We start from the raw sequence: 16,297 nt of genomic DNA on the forward strand, positions 1-16,297 counted from the left end.
AGGTTCTTTCAAGCCATGATGAATGAACTCAGTACATTGATTGACGCACCTTCATCTCGTATAAAACCCCACAGCTGGTCTTCTGAGTCGCAAGCACAGTACATAGATAGATGTTCCACATCCGCCAGCCCTAAACTCCCCACCCCGAGCACAATCAACATCAACCCTCCCCCAACCCACTACATCCCCCTGCTGGTAACAGAATCATACCAACTCACACTCAATCAAACTCTCAACGCCGCGCTGCGCCGCCCAGATCTTGACCACCTTCAACCCCACCCCTCCAACAACCCCCGCCACTGACTCTCCGTCCGCTCCCCAGGCCCAATACTCATCATGATGAAATCCAAACTCGTCGTCTCCCAATACGCCCCCGTATCCGGGATGACATTCTCATTGATGAGCAACTTACTGTACCCCGGCGTCATGGCGGCCGTCAGATTGGCCAGAATCCTCCGGCAGAGATCATCCGGCCAGTCGTGCAGGATCGAATGCAGATAGTATGCGCGGGCGCCTATTCCTCACGGTTAGTACGGTACGGTCCATACCACCACCCCGATATCACCCTCCACCCCCCGCCCTCATCCGGCAAAAAGAACCAAAGAAACCAAATCACCGATAACAGGCTGCGCCGTAAAGAAATCATACCCCATCGTCTCCACCCCCAGCTCCCGCACCTCCCCCGCCACGGACGCCACCACCTCCGGCAGATCCTGCAGCACCAACCGACCCGGCACATCGGGCCACTTCCGGCGGAAGTCGAGGAGATTATGCCCGAAGCTCCCGCCGACGTCGACCAGCAACACGCCCTCGTCCCCGATGGCGGGGACGGCCCCCTCGACCAGCTGCTGCGGCACCGGGTAGAAGCCCGGATCCATCCAGCGTGGCCGGCCCTGCGCGTACACGCCCATGTGGTTGTTGAAGCGGCGGGCGGTGTCGGTCTCGCGCTGGACGTGCTCGAAGAAGTTGAGGCTGGTGCGGTGGCCGAGTTGGAAGGCGGTTTCGGTGGGGCTGGTGGGGTTGGCGTAGTGGGTTTGGGCGAGGAAGGCTGGGAGCGCGAGGAAGCCTTGGGTGAGGCGAGTGGTCCTGTCACGGGGTGTGATCATCAGTAGGGGTAATGGGGGTGGGGGGTGGTGGGGTTTTGTGGCTGGGCGGGGTGTACATGAGCGGAAAGGCGTCGCTGTATTTTTGCTCGGTTAGGGTCTTGGAGAAGCCCGTGGGTTGGTAGGAGTCTTTGCCGGTTTCGAGGAGGACGCCCATTGCGGCGAGGTGTTCGATTAGGCGGCCTGTGATAAACGGTTAGGTTGGGACATAGGGGGGATGTGGGCAACGCACCGAGAAGGACCGGGTCGACATCTGTGGTTTTGGCGAGCTGGGCGACGGTCGTGGCTTGGTCGGTCGTGCCGAGCGCCGTGAAGAGACCGACGTTGATTCCGGTCTCGATGGCGGCGTAGCTGGTTGTCTAGGCCGGAGTATACAATGTCAATGCTTTCGAGTATTGTGCGCGGTGGATCAGGGTGCGTATTACACGTACCTCGGACCAGCAGTGTCTGAGTATCGCCTCCCGGGGGGTTTCGAGTGCATACACGAGAGATCGGGCGCTCTCGAGCAAGTCTATCCGTGTTTGGGGGTTTGCGTCGAGGTATTCCTTCCCTTGGGCATGGATCTGGCTCAGGAGCAAGGGGAGGTGGGCGGGAAGATTGGGAGAGATGGCAAGCTGCGCCACATCGGTCTCCTTATTGAGTGCACCGTTCTTGTGCGGCATGGTAAGAGCTGGTATGTGTCCAGAGGTAGAACAAGGCTGGGTATGGAAAGCAATTGGAAAACGGAGTAAGACCAAAAGCGCGTAGACAGGCACGGGCATATAAGCACGGCCATGTCGGGGTAGGGCTCAGGTTGACACTGACGCTTCCCCTGAACTAGCCCTAATCACATTGATATGACAGGCGGGGAACCATGCAGACGGCTCAATCAGCAGTCAGAAATGCTCTGTATATAAGGGGAATGTCACGTGCCAGCTAGGTAGTCCTTTTACTAGTAAGGGTTAAATCCTTAGTTCACAACGGACTGGACGTAGTCTGGCTCTAGGAGTGTATCGGCTGAACCGGGTGGAAACTCGACTAGGATCTGAGATTAAATCCTCCCGTTCGGCCCACCGGGCTCGGCTCAACGGCAGCAGCCTTTGATATCGAGACAGCACACTAGCCGGAGGACCGGCCTTCGCTGGTCGCTGACAGCGCTATATTTGAGATTAGCCGGACGAGGCGACCAGTCAGCGACAGAGGAGCACCTCCAACGTATGATTGCAATCAAGTGCACCGCATCCACCGAGTAAAGCAAACATGGTTTCAGTCTATGGACTTGAATCTATCAGGGATTACACATTTAGTACGCGGACGAGGAAAGCGTCCTTTCCCTCGCAGCTCGATTCCCTGTCTGCTTTTACACCCACACGCATGCACATTTCATCTTAGTGCTACAAACGTGCGCCAAACTTACAAGTCCGATATAGTTGTCTCAGCCTGTGCCGACCTCTAGCTAGCGGTGTATCCCACGGTCGTTCTCTCGTCGCTGCAAATGACGCTCAAAAAGAAGATCGCCCTATGTGCGGCGCTGGGATTCGGCGCCATGTGAGTTGGAAACGCCTCTTTCTTTGTGGACGAGCTAATGTTGCTCATCACGCGGGCGCGTGTGCAATGGCCATCGTCAAGTGTAACCAGCTCCCTGGGCTTTATGACACGACGGACTCGACGTGTAAGTACGAATTTGAAACAGGGACTATTCCATCTCTAACGCTGACCTAGATGCAACCGCCGACCTCGTCATCTGGACCAGGTAAGCCTACCCTCACGCATCAGTTCATGTAGGGCAGGACTAAGCATCTTTCCTAACTCAGCATCGAATCGAACGTGATTATCATGGCCTCGAGCATTCTGACCCTCGACCGACTCTACGAGATGGTCCGCGGCCGACGCTCGTGGAGTTCCCTCCAGCGGTACTACAAGGGCAACGCGATCGAGCTCGCCACCTCGCGCAACCGCCCGTTCAGAAAGCCGATGAACTACATGCTCACGCACGATGAGCTGCTGATGACCAACATTGGGACTTTAAAGAATGGCAGTGAGCACAACATTCTACCAAGGGAGATACGGAACCAGGGTTATGCAATGGGTCAGATCAACCGAACGGATAAAGTGGTGGTCGAGTATGAAAAGGCGTGTTCAAAGACACAGAAACAGAAGCCAGTAGTATAAGTCCGATATTTGAACTCCCAACCCAAACCAGTTTCACCTCGTTCTCGCATCAATCATAACACAACTCTCAACACTTTTCTTCATTTCACCAATTTTCACCAGAAACACCACCCTCAACCCAAGGCCACCCACTCCTGCACACGCACCGCCCTCGTCCGTCCCAAAACACCCCCCTCCTTCCCCACCGCGACAGCATAAACCCTGCCCGTGGACGCAGCCACCGCGACCCGATCCGTGACCAACACCGTCTCAAACGAACTCCTCGCCACCTGGCCCAGAAACACCGGCCCGGAGGTCGTGGCATTCCTCCCCGTCCCCAGACCGAGCCCATAGAACCGCCACCCGACCGTCTCCGTATCCCCATTCCAGGACACATACACCCTCAACGCATCCCGCTTAGCACTGCCATCCAGATACGCCACGATGGCCGGCTCCTCCGCGGGGGTCCCCATCCAATTGCCCAGAAATCCACGATAACTCATCCCCTCCTCGGCGATCCACGCATGATACACCACCTCGTCGTCGGCATCAAACTCCGTGATCGCGCCCGCCGACCCCCAGTTCACGAAGACGCGCCCGTCAGCCAGGAACTGCGCGTCGCCCTGCGAGGCCGCGCTGATGCCGTACGGCGCGGGCGCCTCGCGCAGCACCGTCGCTGTCTTGGTGTGGAGGTCGAGTTCCACGACGAGCGCGCGCGAGACGTTGTGGTACACTAGTCCCGTGCCGGCGTTGGAGTTGTCGAAGAAGGAGATGGTCTCTTTGGTTGCGGACTGGGCGTGCCAGCGGGCGTGGTGCTGGAAGCCGAAGGCGAAGCCGGTGGGCAGAGTGAAGGTGGAGGGGTTGGAATAGCTGAGTCGCCAGAGGATGCGGCCGTCGGTGCCGTTTACTTTGAAGATGGTCGAGAGGTGTCGGGACGAGACGAGGTAGTTGCCCTCGCGGTCTTTGTCGACGCTGTTGATGTGGATGAAGTCCCAGCTTGTCGAGGCGGTGAGGGCGCTGTCGGCCGCGGCTGAGGCGAGGGTGATCAGGCTTTCTGTTTCGGTCCGGGTTAGTTGATGTTTGGTATGACGATTACGAAAGAGAAAGGTTGGGGATACGTACCAGCGGGGTCGATGTGGTCGAGCGCGTTCCATTCGAAGATCAGGTCGCCGGTTGCAATGTCGAATTCTGCGCAGCGGTGTTACTCCAGTCTACTCGTCTCTCATCAGGCTGCATTGAAAGGACATACCCTGGAAATACCCATCTCCAATCCACTGCTGCGACGCGTTCCCCCCATATGCCGACAGGTTCCAGGGCGTAGGGGTGTACACCTCCACCAACGCGGTCTTCCCATCGATGACATTGAACTCGTGGATGGAGGGGACGCGGTGGTTGGCCGCCTTGGCCGTGGCGACGTGCTGGTAGCTCTGATCCAAGAGCACCTGGTACCCCCAGCCTTCGCCATGGGTTTTATCAATGGTCCCCTGGAAGGCCTGCAGCACGGGCTGCTCGTTGTACGTGGTGCGGTGGAAGTTGCCCACGAAGCCCGCGTAGTAGCCGATGCCGGACCAGATCAGGTCGCCGTTCTTGCGGTAGATGTAGGCGCCCGGCTGCGCGAGGGAGCCTCCGTACGGCGCGACGAACACGTACTCGGTGCCGTTGGCGTCGGGGGCCTCGACGGTGACGTTCAGCTGGGGCGGGGAGAGGTCCGGACGCGAGCGGTATTGGCCATCGGCGAGGACGGCGGAGGCTGCGGCGGCCAGGAGGAGCAGGATGGAGGCCATGGTGGCCGGGGGGTATGGACAAGGTGCTTGCTTGGTGTTGTGGAAGGTTCACATCGGAATGCCTGCGTCGTCGCGTGGTTTATATTTGTTTCCGTGTGAGTATACCGCTGCTACAGTGAATGGAGATGTCCTTCGCGCCTGCCAGCTGTTGATGAAATGGCATCATCCAGCAACACTTTTTCCTCATTGCTCACGGTGAACTACGCAGAGGCTAACACCTCGCTTCTGCACGATATACAACCGGATGCATTTTAATATGGTTCTGATTTGACGTGGCCGTGCATTGTACCATCGCTAGCCGCGATTACGCGATATCCTCCCGCGATGAGGGCTTCGGGACGAGGTCGCTTGGTCGTGCAGAACCTGTTGCGCTTCATATCCAGCCTCGATGCTTGCAATCGATAAGATAAGATTTAACTCTTCCGCAACCCTTTAGACGGGGTATGACTTGTTCCGCTGAATGCCTGGGTGTCGGCTTGGAGTTGCCGCAACCGATCCTTGGATCTGACGAGTCACTCGACACAGATTTGGTTGTCCAGCTCTTACCCCTATCCATGACTTGATTCGAAACTCTGACCTGCAGGTCCCGGAAAAGCCTGCAGAAGGCTGGCACCATATGTATCAGGGGATTTAAGCGAGGTCAAGGGTTGTATGACTATTACCGGTATTCCCGAACAAGCTGGATTCGCCATCGCGCTGCGGGATGGCGACTCGCAATGGGGTCATTGGTGATCTCCACTGGCAACGGCTAAACTGTCTGGACACGCGTATGGTGGGCAATTAGGTTGGATATATGCCGGCTGAAATCATCACCAACCCATTCATGTTTTCCGTACTGTCCCTACGGATTTCTCACAGTGAACACTCGGTTCTTACCTTGCTGGATATGCAGATTATCTGCCACCAGTGCAAGCCAGTATGTACATTGCAGCCCATAACATCCTACCAGCTTTACTCATCACCCAACAATCTACCTCATGTAACACTTTATTGCATAACAGTTGGGAGCCCACAATGCGACACTCTCACGTTGATGCATGCATAACTTACGAGGTGAGTCAGCTGCATGAGAGCTTCACCGCATAAGCGCATAACTCCGCCCCATTCCGGACCTCGGTCCAAGCTGACCCGCCCCCGGTGAGCACATTCCCCAACTGTGTACACGGGCATCGGCAATCTCCGCCCTTCTATCCCCAAAACAGCTAAAGCAAGCAAAGCCAGTCCAGTCTAATCTTTCATTCATGAATCATACACGCCGACATCGGCCGGCTCTCATGCCAACCCCTTCTCATTATTATTGTGCAACACAGGAAACCAAAAAGATTCATCCAGAAGCAAAGCCCCCATAACTAATACTCGAGCGCAGATTAATAAGCATACCGATACGTCGGCGCCATATCGCCCATATACTCCTCCTCGGCCTCGGTGATGGCGTTCAGATCGACCGTGCCCTCCGCAATCGCCCGGTCGCGTTTGCGGTTGTCGTGCCAGATGGCCAGGAAGTACAAGCAGGACATGGCGGCCGAGAAGGCCAGGAAGGAGACGCCGATGATATAGCCGTTGCGGTAGAAGGGGGCGTCCTTCGATAGGAAGGAGTAGGTGGAGATGATGCCGCCGACTGTTCATGGCCATTAGGGTTAGTACTGACCTCTTGGCGGTATATTTGAGGGGAGGATATAGGGAGAAGAGACACGCACTATTGCCGAATCCAATCTGCCAGGCGGTTCCCACACTGCGGCGCCGATGGCCGCCCAGGTTCATGGCGAACCAGCACACGAGCACGGGCATGGCGCTGTAGCAGCCGCTCGTCACCAGGAAGAGCGCCCCGTACTGGATGTGGTGCTGCGAGGTGCTGTGGATGTTGATGAGGATGCCGAACCCGGCCATGGCGACCAGCATGGGCAGCAGGGTGAAGAGGAAGCGGTGCTGGAAGCGATCGGACAGGTAGGCGATGCACATCGAGAAGCCGAACGCGGCGGCCCAGGGGGGGATGGAGTAGAACTGGGTCTTGATGGCTACACACACGGTGGTGGGTCAGCGCATGCGCATGCTGGTGTAAATGGTGGGGATAACATGACAACATACCTCCGTAGCCAAACGTCTTGATGATGGTCGGCGCGAAGTACGCGTATCCTGCGCGCAGCACGTATTAGTGACAGAGTCCCCATCCCAGAACACCTCCAGGATAAGACATACCGTAAGCCGTGACCACCTGGCCGAAATACATCCATCCACCGATGAAGATCTTGTCTGCAGTTCGTCCAGTCAGTTGCACCGCACACGCACAAGCCATCTCTCCGGGAAAGCACATACAATCCTTGAACACGGCCAGGATATCGCGCCAGCCCGTCTTCACATCGACTGCCGACTTGCCCGCGTCCTGCGCCAGCTTGTCGCGCAGGAACTCCCGTTCCTCGGGGGTGAGCCACTTGACGTCCTCGGGGAAGTCCGGCACGACGAAGAAGCAGCCCATGGCGACGACGCAGGTGATGATCCCCTCGATGATGAACACCCACCGCCAGCCCGCCAGCCCGCGCACCCCGTCCATCTTGCCGAGGCCGCTCGCCAGCAGCCCGCCAAACGCGCCGGCCAGCGTCGTCGAGCTGAAGAAGAAGCTAAACCGCTTCTGCGCCTCGCTGCGCTTGTACCACATTCCCAGGAGATAGAAGCCTGTTTGAGCCGGGCGATCAGTATGAAAAAGAAAAAGCCCACGCGTGAGAGAAACTCACACCCAGGAAACAATCCCGTCTCGAACATGCCCAGAAACCAGCGCGTGGCCATCAATCCCCCCCAATTTTGCACGAAACCTTGACATACCATCACCAGGCCGAAACCGAACATACACAGCGAGACTATACCCCAGAAGAAACATCGCATCAGCACTCAATTGCGCAAGTGGATTTCCGTGGTGTTTTGAGTTAACGTACGCCATGTATGCGGCTTCAACTTCTTCATCAACACATTGGAAGGAATCTCGAAGATGATGTACGGGACGAAGAAGATCGTCAGGGCGGTGTTGTATTTCGTGCCCGTCGTGATGTGGAGGTCGCTTTCGAGGCCCAGGACCGCCGCGTTACTGATGTTGACACTGCGCGATTCCTTGGTGTCAGAGAGCAACGAGCATGCGCGCGCACAAAAGAAGGGGGGGGTCTTTACCGATCCAGAAACGCCAGGAGATACATCACACACAGGCACGGCACCACATGCCAGTCGATCTTGGCCATGAGCTTGCGCTCGTTGACGGTGCCATATTGCGAGGGCTCCGGCGTCAGGTCGCCGTTGTCCACGGGTTGTTTTTCTGCAGTCATGGGAAAAAGGGGAGAAAAGTGGTCAGTGGGTTGCGATCGCAGGAGACAGAAAGACGATCGCAATATTTTGCGATGGCTGCTGAGGCGGGGGAGAAAGGGAGCTCACCATCCACGACCATAGTCTAATGCGCGTACGCAGCAAGGGGTGAATGCAGGTTGCTACCGAGGTCTACGGGATGGAGGGGGTACCGATATATCTAGGAAAAACGAAAGAAAAAGCAAAAGGAAGAGAGAGAAAAAAGCAAAGAGTCATCATTGCGACTCACGTACGGGCGCCAATGTATTTAAATGAGCGATCGACTCACAGGCGCACTGGGGCCAGCTGAGAGACGATGATTCCCTTAATCCTTGCCCAAAAAATGTGTTGCTCTCCGACCCCGGCGGTGGAGACGAACCTTGTGCATGAACCAACCATTCCGTACAGATCCAGAGTAGATGATGCGCTATGGGCAAGCTACCATTGCCGATCGAGTCATCTTTCCCCTCTCCCGCCTGTGGTCACCAAGTCACAGCTCAGTCTCTGCAGCTGGACGATGATTCCTGGGGATGGGATGTGGTCTAGTCTTACTAGCCTGGATGGCGCTCGGCTTTCCCCGCGGCGGACTCCGATGCCGCTCTCGCGGCCACTCAAGTCTTAACTACTCTGTAGCTCTTGGGTGATTGGGTGGGGACGGGGAAATACGAGGTCTTGCTGTCGCTCGGCGAGTCGGCGAGATCGGGCCTGCCATTTGTCATGTTTGGTTAAGATTGGCTTGCCTTTTCTCTTTCATGTCCAAAATTCGAAGATGTTTTAGTCCGTAGTATTCGACTAATCTTACTAAGAATAATAGAGGTTGAGGCCCTAGTCATTGATCATTGGGAAAAGATCTATTAGTTACCTAAGATGTTTTCTAAACTACTAATAGTAATTTCTAAATAAGAGAAACTCTTTATGTATTCTCTCATTCAGAAAATAGATCTCGAAAGACTCTCCTTGAACCAGAGTATTAGAACAAACAAGAAAAAAGAGACTGAGACAATATGATCTGAAGTCATTGCCTTTAGTTGTTTTTGATCTTATATGATTAGCCCTTCGATTGAAACCATGTGGGATAGAGACAACCCAGTGGGGTAGTTTGTCAAGAGTGAGTTTTGCTACAGCAAGATCAGCAGCTCTGACCCAGCGACTGCAATCTGGATCGACTCCACCGGTCGCCGATCAGGCTTCCATTCCGGGTCCGACCCAGTTCAAGGTCGGTATCATGACGATTGATGGAGTACTCGTTCCTCTAAATTTCTTTACTTCTCCTGCCAAAAAGAGGAGAGCAATGATGGTGCATACTTTACTACTTACTTCCACCGATGGCGTCGCAGCTGCTAATACTCGACAGCATTTGGTGATTGGAGGGCAAACCTGTTCTTCAGGAATAAGACCCACTTCAGCCCACTCAACCCTGAGTCAATGAGAGAAAGTGGATAAACCAGTCAGGGATACTGATCAGATTAAAGCCTCATATGGCATGGGATGGATGGTTTCATCTGGGGAAGCATCGACAACGTGCGATGCTGTACTCATCAAGCCTGCAGTGCTCGAATTATGTAACCTCTCCACTCTGTTGGAGCGGCTATCATACATGTTGTTCGTTTCATTCGTGATGCGTGAGAACTAGTGTTGCGTCCCGATGGGGTGCAGGATAGCAGACTCGAAGATAGAAACAATTGATCATTTCAAATCAGTAAGAACAATGGTGATCAGGCTACTCTCAAGAAAGTGTGCTAGATACTACATACCCACAGTCTATCAAACTCAACAATTCACCGAATGCACAGGGTAAACACTTGCTTCCGCACTCAAGCGCAGATGAACGTGCCATGCGCCTCCATGTCCAAACTCACAGCATCCAACAGCGGTGCCACTGTCATGCAGCACCGTCACGCACCTTTCGCCGTGGTTGACACGTCGCCTTGTACGCATACCCCAGTACCTTCGACCAACCTACATCCGCCCCATAGGTCAAGGTGCAGGAATTGACGTCGAACGGACTTGATGACCCCGGCCAAGTACTCCCAGATCTCGAGCCCGGCCTTCACATTGAGATGGCTTTTGACGATGAATTGGTGAAGTCATCACCTCATATGTTGTTTCAGCGTTTCCAGCAAGACATGGATCAATAGACCGACATGCGTGAATGCCACACAGGAGAGTGCCGGTCTCGACCAGTGTCCGTCGGTGTAGCGGTGGTATAGGGCGCAGAGGTCGATAACGCAAATGCAAGCAAGCTGGAGCAGATCCATATCGATTCCAGAGTTTCTGCAAATTTGCAAGATTAGCGCCACTGACAAGATGTTTGATATCGGGATCATGGCCGGCTGCTTTCTTACATGCGTGGGGAAAATGGCCGAATCAATGGTAGCGAACAAGACGTAATGATGCGGAGCTGGAGTGAGGATGGAATAAACCTGAAGGAGACGGGGTATAACATACCCTTATTCCAGTCCAACACTCCGATAATAAAGACAGCAACTGATACTAATATGGCTGCCTAACTATTCCAATTTGCATTCCAGCTCAGGAGATCACTACTAATGACTTTTGATGACCGACAGGCTCGATCCGGCCCACTAGTACACCAGCCTGGATGTGCGTGAGATGCTACGATATCTTAGTGAGGCCAATGAGATTACCCAGATACGGGATAGATACTGCATCTAGGTACTGATCTGTGCTAGTTTATAGTGCAGTGACGCGGCCTCACCGCGCTTAGAAGGCATTTAGTGGAGATCTTCGGATAGCTTCCGAATCTAGATGCTAGTCTTAGCAGACTCTGAACCGAACTAAGCTTTGCAACGGCGTACTCAACTGATAGGGCCAATCGCTGGGTATACATCCTTCCCGTTTCCCTCTCTCGGTGAGATTCCGAGTCGTCATTGTTCCTGCCGCCAGGGAATCACCTCAGGCTAGAAGTGGTCTGGAAGAGAAGATCATTGGGACTAAAGGCTAGTGGTCTACTATATTCACTACAGTGATTATAGTGATCCCACGAGTCAATGTCAACCAAAAACAGAGAATTCTGCTGAGCCCATTGCAGGCAACTGTCCGTTACACAGTAAAGGTAAATGGTAGCAGCCTTCTTTTGTGCCTTACTACATATCTAACAATTCATCATCTACACTTCAAACAAATCCAAAGATATTAGTTCCAGGTATATATAGTCCAAACCAATAGCGCGTTGCGCGTGATATCAGCAGCCAGGTCTATCTGAAAGCGGTAAGAGCTACCTGACTGTGAAAAGGCGGCAGAATCCCGTCCCGTCTAAAGCGGAAGACAACCGCCTGGTGCGGGTCAGCTGACCGCGGGCCACCCCGATCGCGGTCGGAGTTTAGCCGATGTGCCCTGATGGGCCTTAGGTTCTGGCAGCAGAATTCCTAACTCTACTCCGTACATTTCGAATAAGTAGTTGAATCAGCCAAGCACTCGAACAATCCGATGGAAACCTACATCTCTTGCTACACATGGCAGTAACCCAGCTCTACGCGACCGATCTCACGGACAGGAAGAGTGGCGAGCTCAGGATCCACGCAACCCATTCAACCAAGTAAATCCCCCTTCCCTCGAGCCTATTATATGGGGAAGCGGGGAGCGGGATCGGCCCTGACGACCCAATTGCCGGCCACACCAAAGTGGCACACTTGTGCTGTGTGGAAGTTACATTTTGCTGGCCCAATTCCCCAATTTCGATTCCAGATCGGCGGGAGGAAAATCTTGGATCATCTGCGTAAATCTGTCTTTTTACTCATCATGATCATGTTTGGTTGACTTTCGCACGGAAGCTTGTCACACGGTGAACGCCGGAAAGCTTGTGCTGCTTGTCTCATTGCACGACTTGCTTTTTTTTTACTTTTTGTCTCCAAACCTGTCACAGCACATTCCTGCGAGGCTTATCCCATGTTGATTGTTGAGGCAGATGATACCCTCATATTATTAGGTTTATGGTCGAGGTGCTGGACCGTACGATTTAGGCAAGCTGTTCGGTGCGTCGGCTTGCTCGTTTACCTTCCACATATATTTCTGTTGCACCCGCAAGCCCCAGTTATGTTCCGACACACAACAAGTACCGTGGATCAACACAACAAACTTTGGAGACGAGTTAACTTTGAGCAGCTTGAGCTGACCTCCACCACAAAAATAGAACCATGAGGCTGATGCATCATGCGGCGAAGAGAGCACACATAAGCTCGCACCATGGTAGGCCTAAATCACGTGACATCATCAATGCCCGGCCGGATCGACAAACAGAAAAGGCACAGTACTTGGATCGTATTATCAAGGTTCAGTATTCAATGCTCACGAATCTAAGCTAAATACAGAAGAAAAGAAAAGACCGAGCATCTGCGATCCACATTACCAGGATTGACCTCCTGTTCCCGATGAGTACACATAGAAGTACGGCGTACACCCGGAGGGTCGTGTCATCGTTCCCGGGCCCTTGTCACGTCACACCCATTTTGTCCTCTTCCGAAAGAGCAACTCTACACAATCATTAGGTTCATGTCCCCCACCTTTCTTTCTTTCATGGCCTTGAAACGTCAGACTCTAGTAGTTCTGGTAGGTCCCATAGTTGCCGTAGTTGCCGTAGTTTCCGTAGTCCCCGTAGCCGGCCGGGGCGGTGGTGGCGCTCGCCGTGGCGGTTGAGGTCGCGGAAGAGGCGTCCTCTGCCTCCTTGGCGGCGGGCTCCTCCTCCCGCTTGTACGAGCCATAGTTCCCGTAGGTGCCGTAGTTGCCGTAGTCGCCGTAGCTGGCGGGGGCAGTGGTGGTGGTAGTGCTAGCGGCGGAGCTCGTGGTGCTGGAGGAGCTCTCGTCGCGCTTGTAGTTCTGGTAGTTACCATAGTTACCGTAGTTGCCATAATCGCCGTAGCTAGCGGGCGCGGTGGTGGTTGGGGCAGCCTCGATGGTCGAGGCTTCCTCCTTCTCCTCCTCGGGCTGCTCGTCGCGCTTGTACGAGCCGTAGTTGCCGTAGGTGCCGTAGTTCCCGTAGTCGCCGTAGCTGGCCGGGGCGGCGGTGGTGGTGCTGGCAGCAGCAGAGGTGGTCGACTCTTCGTCCTCACGCTTGTAGTTCTGGTAGTTTCCGTAGTTGCCATAGTCACCGTAGTTACCATAGCTGGCGGGCGCGGTGGTGGTGGTGGTGGCAGGAGCAGCGGTGGTCGACTCGTCCTCACGCTTGTAGTTCTGATAGTTGCCATAGCTGCCGTAGTCGCCGTAGTTACCGTAGTTGCCATAATTGGCGGGGGCAGTGGTGGTGGTGGTCGAAGCGCTGGAGGCATCGGCATCGCGCTTGTAGTTTTGATAGTTGCCGTAGCTGCCATAGTCCCCATAGTTGCCGTAGTTGCCGTAGTTGGCCGCGGCAGTGGTGGTGGAGGCGGCCGAGGAGGTCGAAGAGGAAGCAGCAGCCTCATCCGCGTCAGCACGCTTGTAGTTCTGGTAATTGCCATAGGCACCGTAGTTGCCGTAGTTGCCGTAGTTGCCATAGTTAGCGGGGGCAGTGGTGGTGGTGGCAGCAGTGGTAGCGGTCGAGGTGGCGGCCTCGGCCACCGGAGCGGCGCTCACGCCCAGCATGTTGCTGCCCAGGACGAGCAGGAGGCTCTTGGAAAGAGAATGCATGGTGTGTGGACGTCTCAAGACTGAAGAGGGGAGAGGGACAGGAGATCTAGGACAACTGCAGATGGGTGGTTGGGGAACTGCAAGGCAAAGGCCGGATCGCAGGCTGTATTTATAACTGCGTCTGCGAGATTTCTTTCATCCTCCTGATGATCCATAATTAGCAGCAGGAGAAAGAAACATCCGCAGCCAAAGCAGTTACAGCAGACGGTCTGCTAGAGTGCAGTCTATCGACCGGCGTGGGGAAGGCAACCTACAGGTCAGTAAACAGACTGATTGGCCACGTCTCGGATTGTACCATCGCATGGATGTGTGAAGAGAGGCCAAGAACCCAGCTTATGCCAATCACAAGATGATGAGGAGCAAATGGGATCCATCGGGGGTCCCGGTTACATGTTGCTTGCCTCACACTCTGTCCCGTGGAGCACCAATGTAGAATTGACTCAGATTATTCTGCAAGCCGAGAGATGAGCCTCTCTGCAGGTGGGAGGAGGAGGAGGGAAGTCGGACATTGCCTCGGTCGGACGAAGGAAATGGTCCGAAGCGGGGGGGGGGGGAGGGTTAGTGAATGATGTCGACAAGCAAACTTAAGATGCAACAGGCTAGAAGCAGGATTTGGAGGCAAGTGGAAAGTAAGGCATCTTTGCGTCATGTCTCAGATGGGCTTTCTCGGCTTTGCTGTTGAAAGAATGCGGAGCTGGGCTGTAAGGCGGGCAACACAGCAACAACCGAATATGAGACAGACATGCGGCTAAGCGGCGGATGTCTCACTTGGAGCAAATGAGCGGCCTTCCCGTCGACGGGGCACCATGCACTGGCCATGTCTTACTTTCCAAGTCACACCTCCGTCAGTCACATATTGATGGCAATCGATGGCAGTTGAAAGTCTAAGATGGGATATTATTAGCAGCGGAGGGTCACGGAGACCCCCCCCAAGAAGCTGATATCCACACCTCAGGCCATTCGACTTGGCTGGTTCAAGGCTAAGAATAAACATCCCGCCTGATCGCCTTTCTCACATCTACTCCCATTTTCCTGAAGATTCTTTTCTCTTTCTGCATGTTGTTGGGCTTCCCTTTTAAATCTAGATTGGCTGTTTCCACGATGAACCTCCCCAGAGATAACAGCTCCTTCGAGGACAAAATGCCGTCTTCCGAGCGCTCCACCTCCACCGACAGGGAGAGGCTCCTCATAGACGAGGAGGCTACTCAGTGGTCGCAAAATAACTTTTCCTCCAAACCGTTTCTCGGAGGGTGGTTACAAGTTCTGTTCGTGGTTGCTGTTGCGGTTCTGTCGTGTTTGGTGGGAGTCTTCCTCGGACACAATCAGAGGGACTTGGATGAGTCGTGCACGCGGCGGACCACACAGTACTGTAAGTCTATCCACACTGGAGAATGTTCAGGAAATACTCCAGATGCAGTGTCATGTGCAGAGATGGATTCAGTACCCAGCTAACGCGATCGCAGCACCTGTCATCGGCCAAGTTGGCCTCAAGTACCACCAACAACCCTTCAACGGCTCCCTGCTGAAGCAAAATATCTTCCGGCAAGATGCGAGCCCGGAAGTGGACGCAGCCTGGGAATCTCTCGGTGCCAACTGTATATTTAACCCCCTCCTGCTGCATGTGGCCACATACTGACCCGACCCCAGTCCGAGCGATCCGGGTCCCCGTCGAAGATGCCCAGAAATCCGGCTTGGCGAAGGACCAAGTCAAGATCCGGGAGAAATATGGCGGGGGATATCCCGCCAACGTGGAGGGCTTTCATCATTTGCACTGCCTGGTATGTCTGGCACTGCACTGTTACGGCTGTGAAGCTAACCCGAACAGAACCTCCTCCGCCAATCCCTCTACTACAACTACGACTACTACCACAACCTCGGCACCGGTGCCTTCACCAACGACGATTTCATTGTTCGACACCACGTCTGTAAGTGAACTCTCATCGTTGAACAAAATGACCCTGGACTGACAACCGCAGCGCACTGCCTCGACGTCCTCCGCCAGGAGCTCATGTGCAGTCTCGACGTCGGCGTCCTCGGCCAAGTCTGGGTGCATCCGGAGCACCCGGAGCCCTTTGTGGACTTCAACACGAAGCACCAGTGCCGGAATTTTGAGGAGATTCGGGAATGGGCGGAGAAGAACCAGCTGCCAGAGACGGTGCCCTCGGATTTCCTGGAGCCGCCCTTGTTGACGGATCGGGTGTATGAGGAGATTCCGTGAGGCGATGTAACTTAGAAGATTGTATATATAGAGCTGGGCAATGATTACTTGCATATATGACTCTTTCCTCGCTGTTTTCTAGACGATGTATCGAAGTGATTGTGGAATGCGAAGTT

General features: G+C 54.4%; 7 protein-coding genes across 7 annotated transcripts; 2 read left to right on the forward strand and 5 right to left on the reverse strand.

The window, feature by feature from the left end:
• Positions 1 to 269: 269 nt before the first annotated feature.
• On the reverse strand, positions 270 to 1,797 carry BO66DRAFT_420750 (S-adenosyl-L-methionine-dependent methyltransferase; the record flags this gene model as incomplete). The annotated part of the gene is made up of 5 exons (XM_025649900.1): positions 1,535 to 1,797; positions 1,336 to 1,462; positions 1,163 to 1,286; positions 617 to 1,086; positions 270 to 514 (listed from the first exon to the last, which is right to left on the reverse strand). The coding sequence occupies exons 1-5, from the start codon at positions 1,763 to 1,765 to the stop codon at positions 270 to 272; spliced, it is 1,197 nt and encodes a 398-aa protein (XP_025503683.1). The 5' UTR covers positions 1,766 to 1,797.
• Positions 1,798 to 2,696: 899 nt separating this feature from the next.
• Positions 2,697 to 3,254, forward strand: BO66DRAFT_438934 (uncharacterized protein; the record flags this gene model as incomplete). The annotated part of the gene is made up of 3 exons (XM_025651115.1): positions 2,697 to 2,754; positions 2,805 to 2,835; positions 2,897 to 3,254. 3 exons carry the CDS (start codon positions 2,697 to 2,699, stop codon positions 3,252 to 3,254), a joined length of 447 nt encoding a protein of 148 aa, XP_025503684.1.
• A 113-nt stretch (positions 3,255 to 3,367) lies between these two features.
• BO66DRAFT_452422 (arylsulfotransferase family protein) lies at positions 3,368 to 5,017 on the reverse strand (the record flags this gene model as incomplete). The annotated part of the gene is made up of 3 exons (XM_025651939.1): positions 3,368 to 4,287; positions 4,356 to 4,421; positions 4,483 to 5,017. 3 exons carry the CDS (start codon positions 5,015 to 5,017, stop codon positions 3,368 to 3,370), a joined length of 1,521 nt encoding a protein of 506 aa, XP_025503685.1.
• Positions 5,018 to 6,223: 1,206 nt separating this feature from the next.
• Positions 6,224 to 8,563, reverse strand: BO66DRAFT_97144 (MFS general substrate transporter). Its single transcript, XM_025653739.1, has 9 exons — positions 8,432 to 8,563; positions 8,174 to 8,315; positions 7,945 to 8,105; positions 7,747 to 7,869; positions 7,331 to 7,687; positions 7,214 to 7,267; positions 7,103 to 7,150; positions 6,715 to 7,032; positions 6,224 to 6,635 (listed from the first exon to the last, which is right to left on the reverse strand). The coding sequence occupies exons 1-9, from the start codon at positions 8,442 to 8,444 to the stop codon at positions 6,385 to 6,387; spliced, it is 1,467 nt and encodes a 488-aa protein (XP_025503686.1). The 5' UTR covers positions 8,445 to 8,563; the 3' UTR covers positions 6,224 to 6,384.
• A 1,820-nt stretch (positions 8,564 to 10,383) lies between these two features.
• Positions 10,384 to 10,748, reverse strand: BO66DRAFT_97183 (uncharacterized protein). Its single transcript, XM_025653740.1, has one exon. The coding sequence runs from the start codon at positions 10,666 to 10,668 to the stop codon at positions 10,432 to 10,434; it is 237 nt and encodes a 78-aa protein (XP_025503687.1). The 5' UTR covers positions 10,669 to 10,748; the 3' UTR covers positions 10,384 to 10,431.
• Positions 10,749 to 12,898: 2,150 nt separating this feature from the next.
• BO66DRAFT_438937 (uncharacterized protein) lies at positions 12,899 to 13,963 on the reverse strand (the record flags this gene model as incomplete). Its single annotated transcript, XM_025651116.1, has 1 exon — positions 12,899 to 13,963. The coding sequence occupies one exon, from the start codon at positions 13,961 to 13,963 to the stop codon at positions 12,899 to 12,901; it is 1,065 nt and encodes a 354-aa protein (XP_025503688.1).
• An 806-nt stretch (positions 13,964 to 14,769) lies between these two features.
• Positions 14,770 to 16,261, forward strand: BO66DRAFT_420752 (oxidase ustYa family protein; the record flags this gene model as incomplete). The annotated part of the gene is made up of 6 exons (XM_025649901.1): positions 14,770 to 14,782; positions 15,081 to 15,332; positions 15,427 to 15,558; positions 15,611 to 15,741; positions 15,789 to 15,888; positions 15,940 to 16,261. The coding sequence occupies 6 exons, from the start codon at positions 14,770 to 14,772 to the stop codon at positions 16,179 to 16,181; spliced, it is 870 nt and encodes a 289-aa protein (XP_025503689.1). The 3' UTR covers positions 16,182 to 16,261.
• Between the last annotated feature and the right edge of the window lie 36 nt (positions 16,262 to 16,297).

Source organism: Aspergillus aculeatinus, assembly GCF_003184765.1.
Source record: "Aspergillus aculeatinus CBS 121060 unplaced genomic scaffold BO66scaffold_26, whole genome shotgun sequence".
Lineage (NCBI taxonomy): Eukaryota > Fungi > Ascomycota > Eurotiomycetes > Eurotiales > Aspergillaceae > Aspergillus > Aspergillus aculeatinus.

Bases quoted from the DNA above. Each gene is read 5' to 3' on its own strand.
- BO66DRAFT_97144 (XM_025653739.1), bottom strand. The intron at 7,688-7,746 runs GTGAGTTTCTCT...CGGCTCAAACAG, and splicing joins GACGGGATTGTTTCCTGGGT to GCTTCTATCTCCTGGGAATG. The intron at 7,268-7,330 runs GTATGTGCTTTC...GACGAACTGCAG, and splicing joins CCTGGCCGTGTTCAAGGATT to ACAAGATCTTCATCGGTGGA.
- BO66DRAFT_97183 (XM_025653740.1), bottom strand. From the start codon at position 10,668: ATGATCCCGATATCAAACATCTTGTCAGTGGCGCTAATCTTGCAAATT.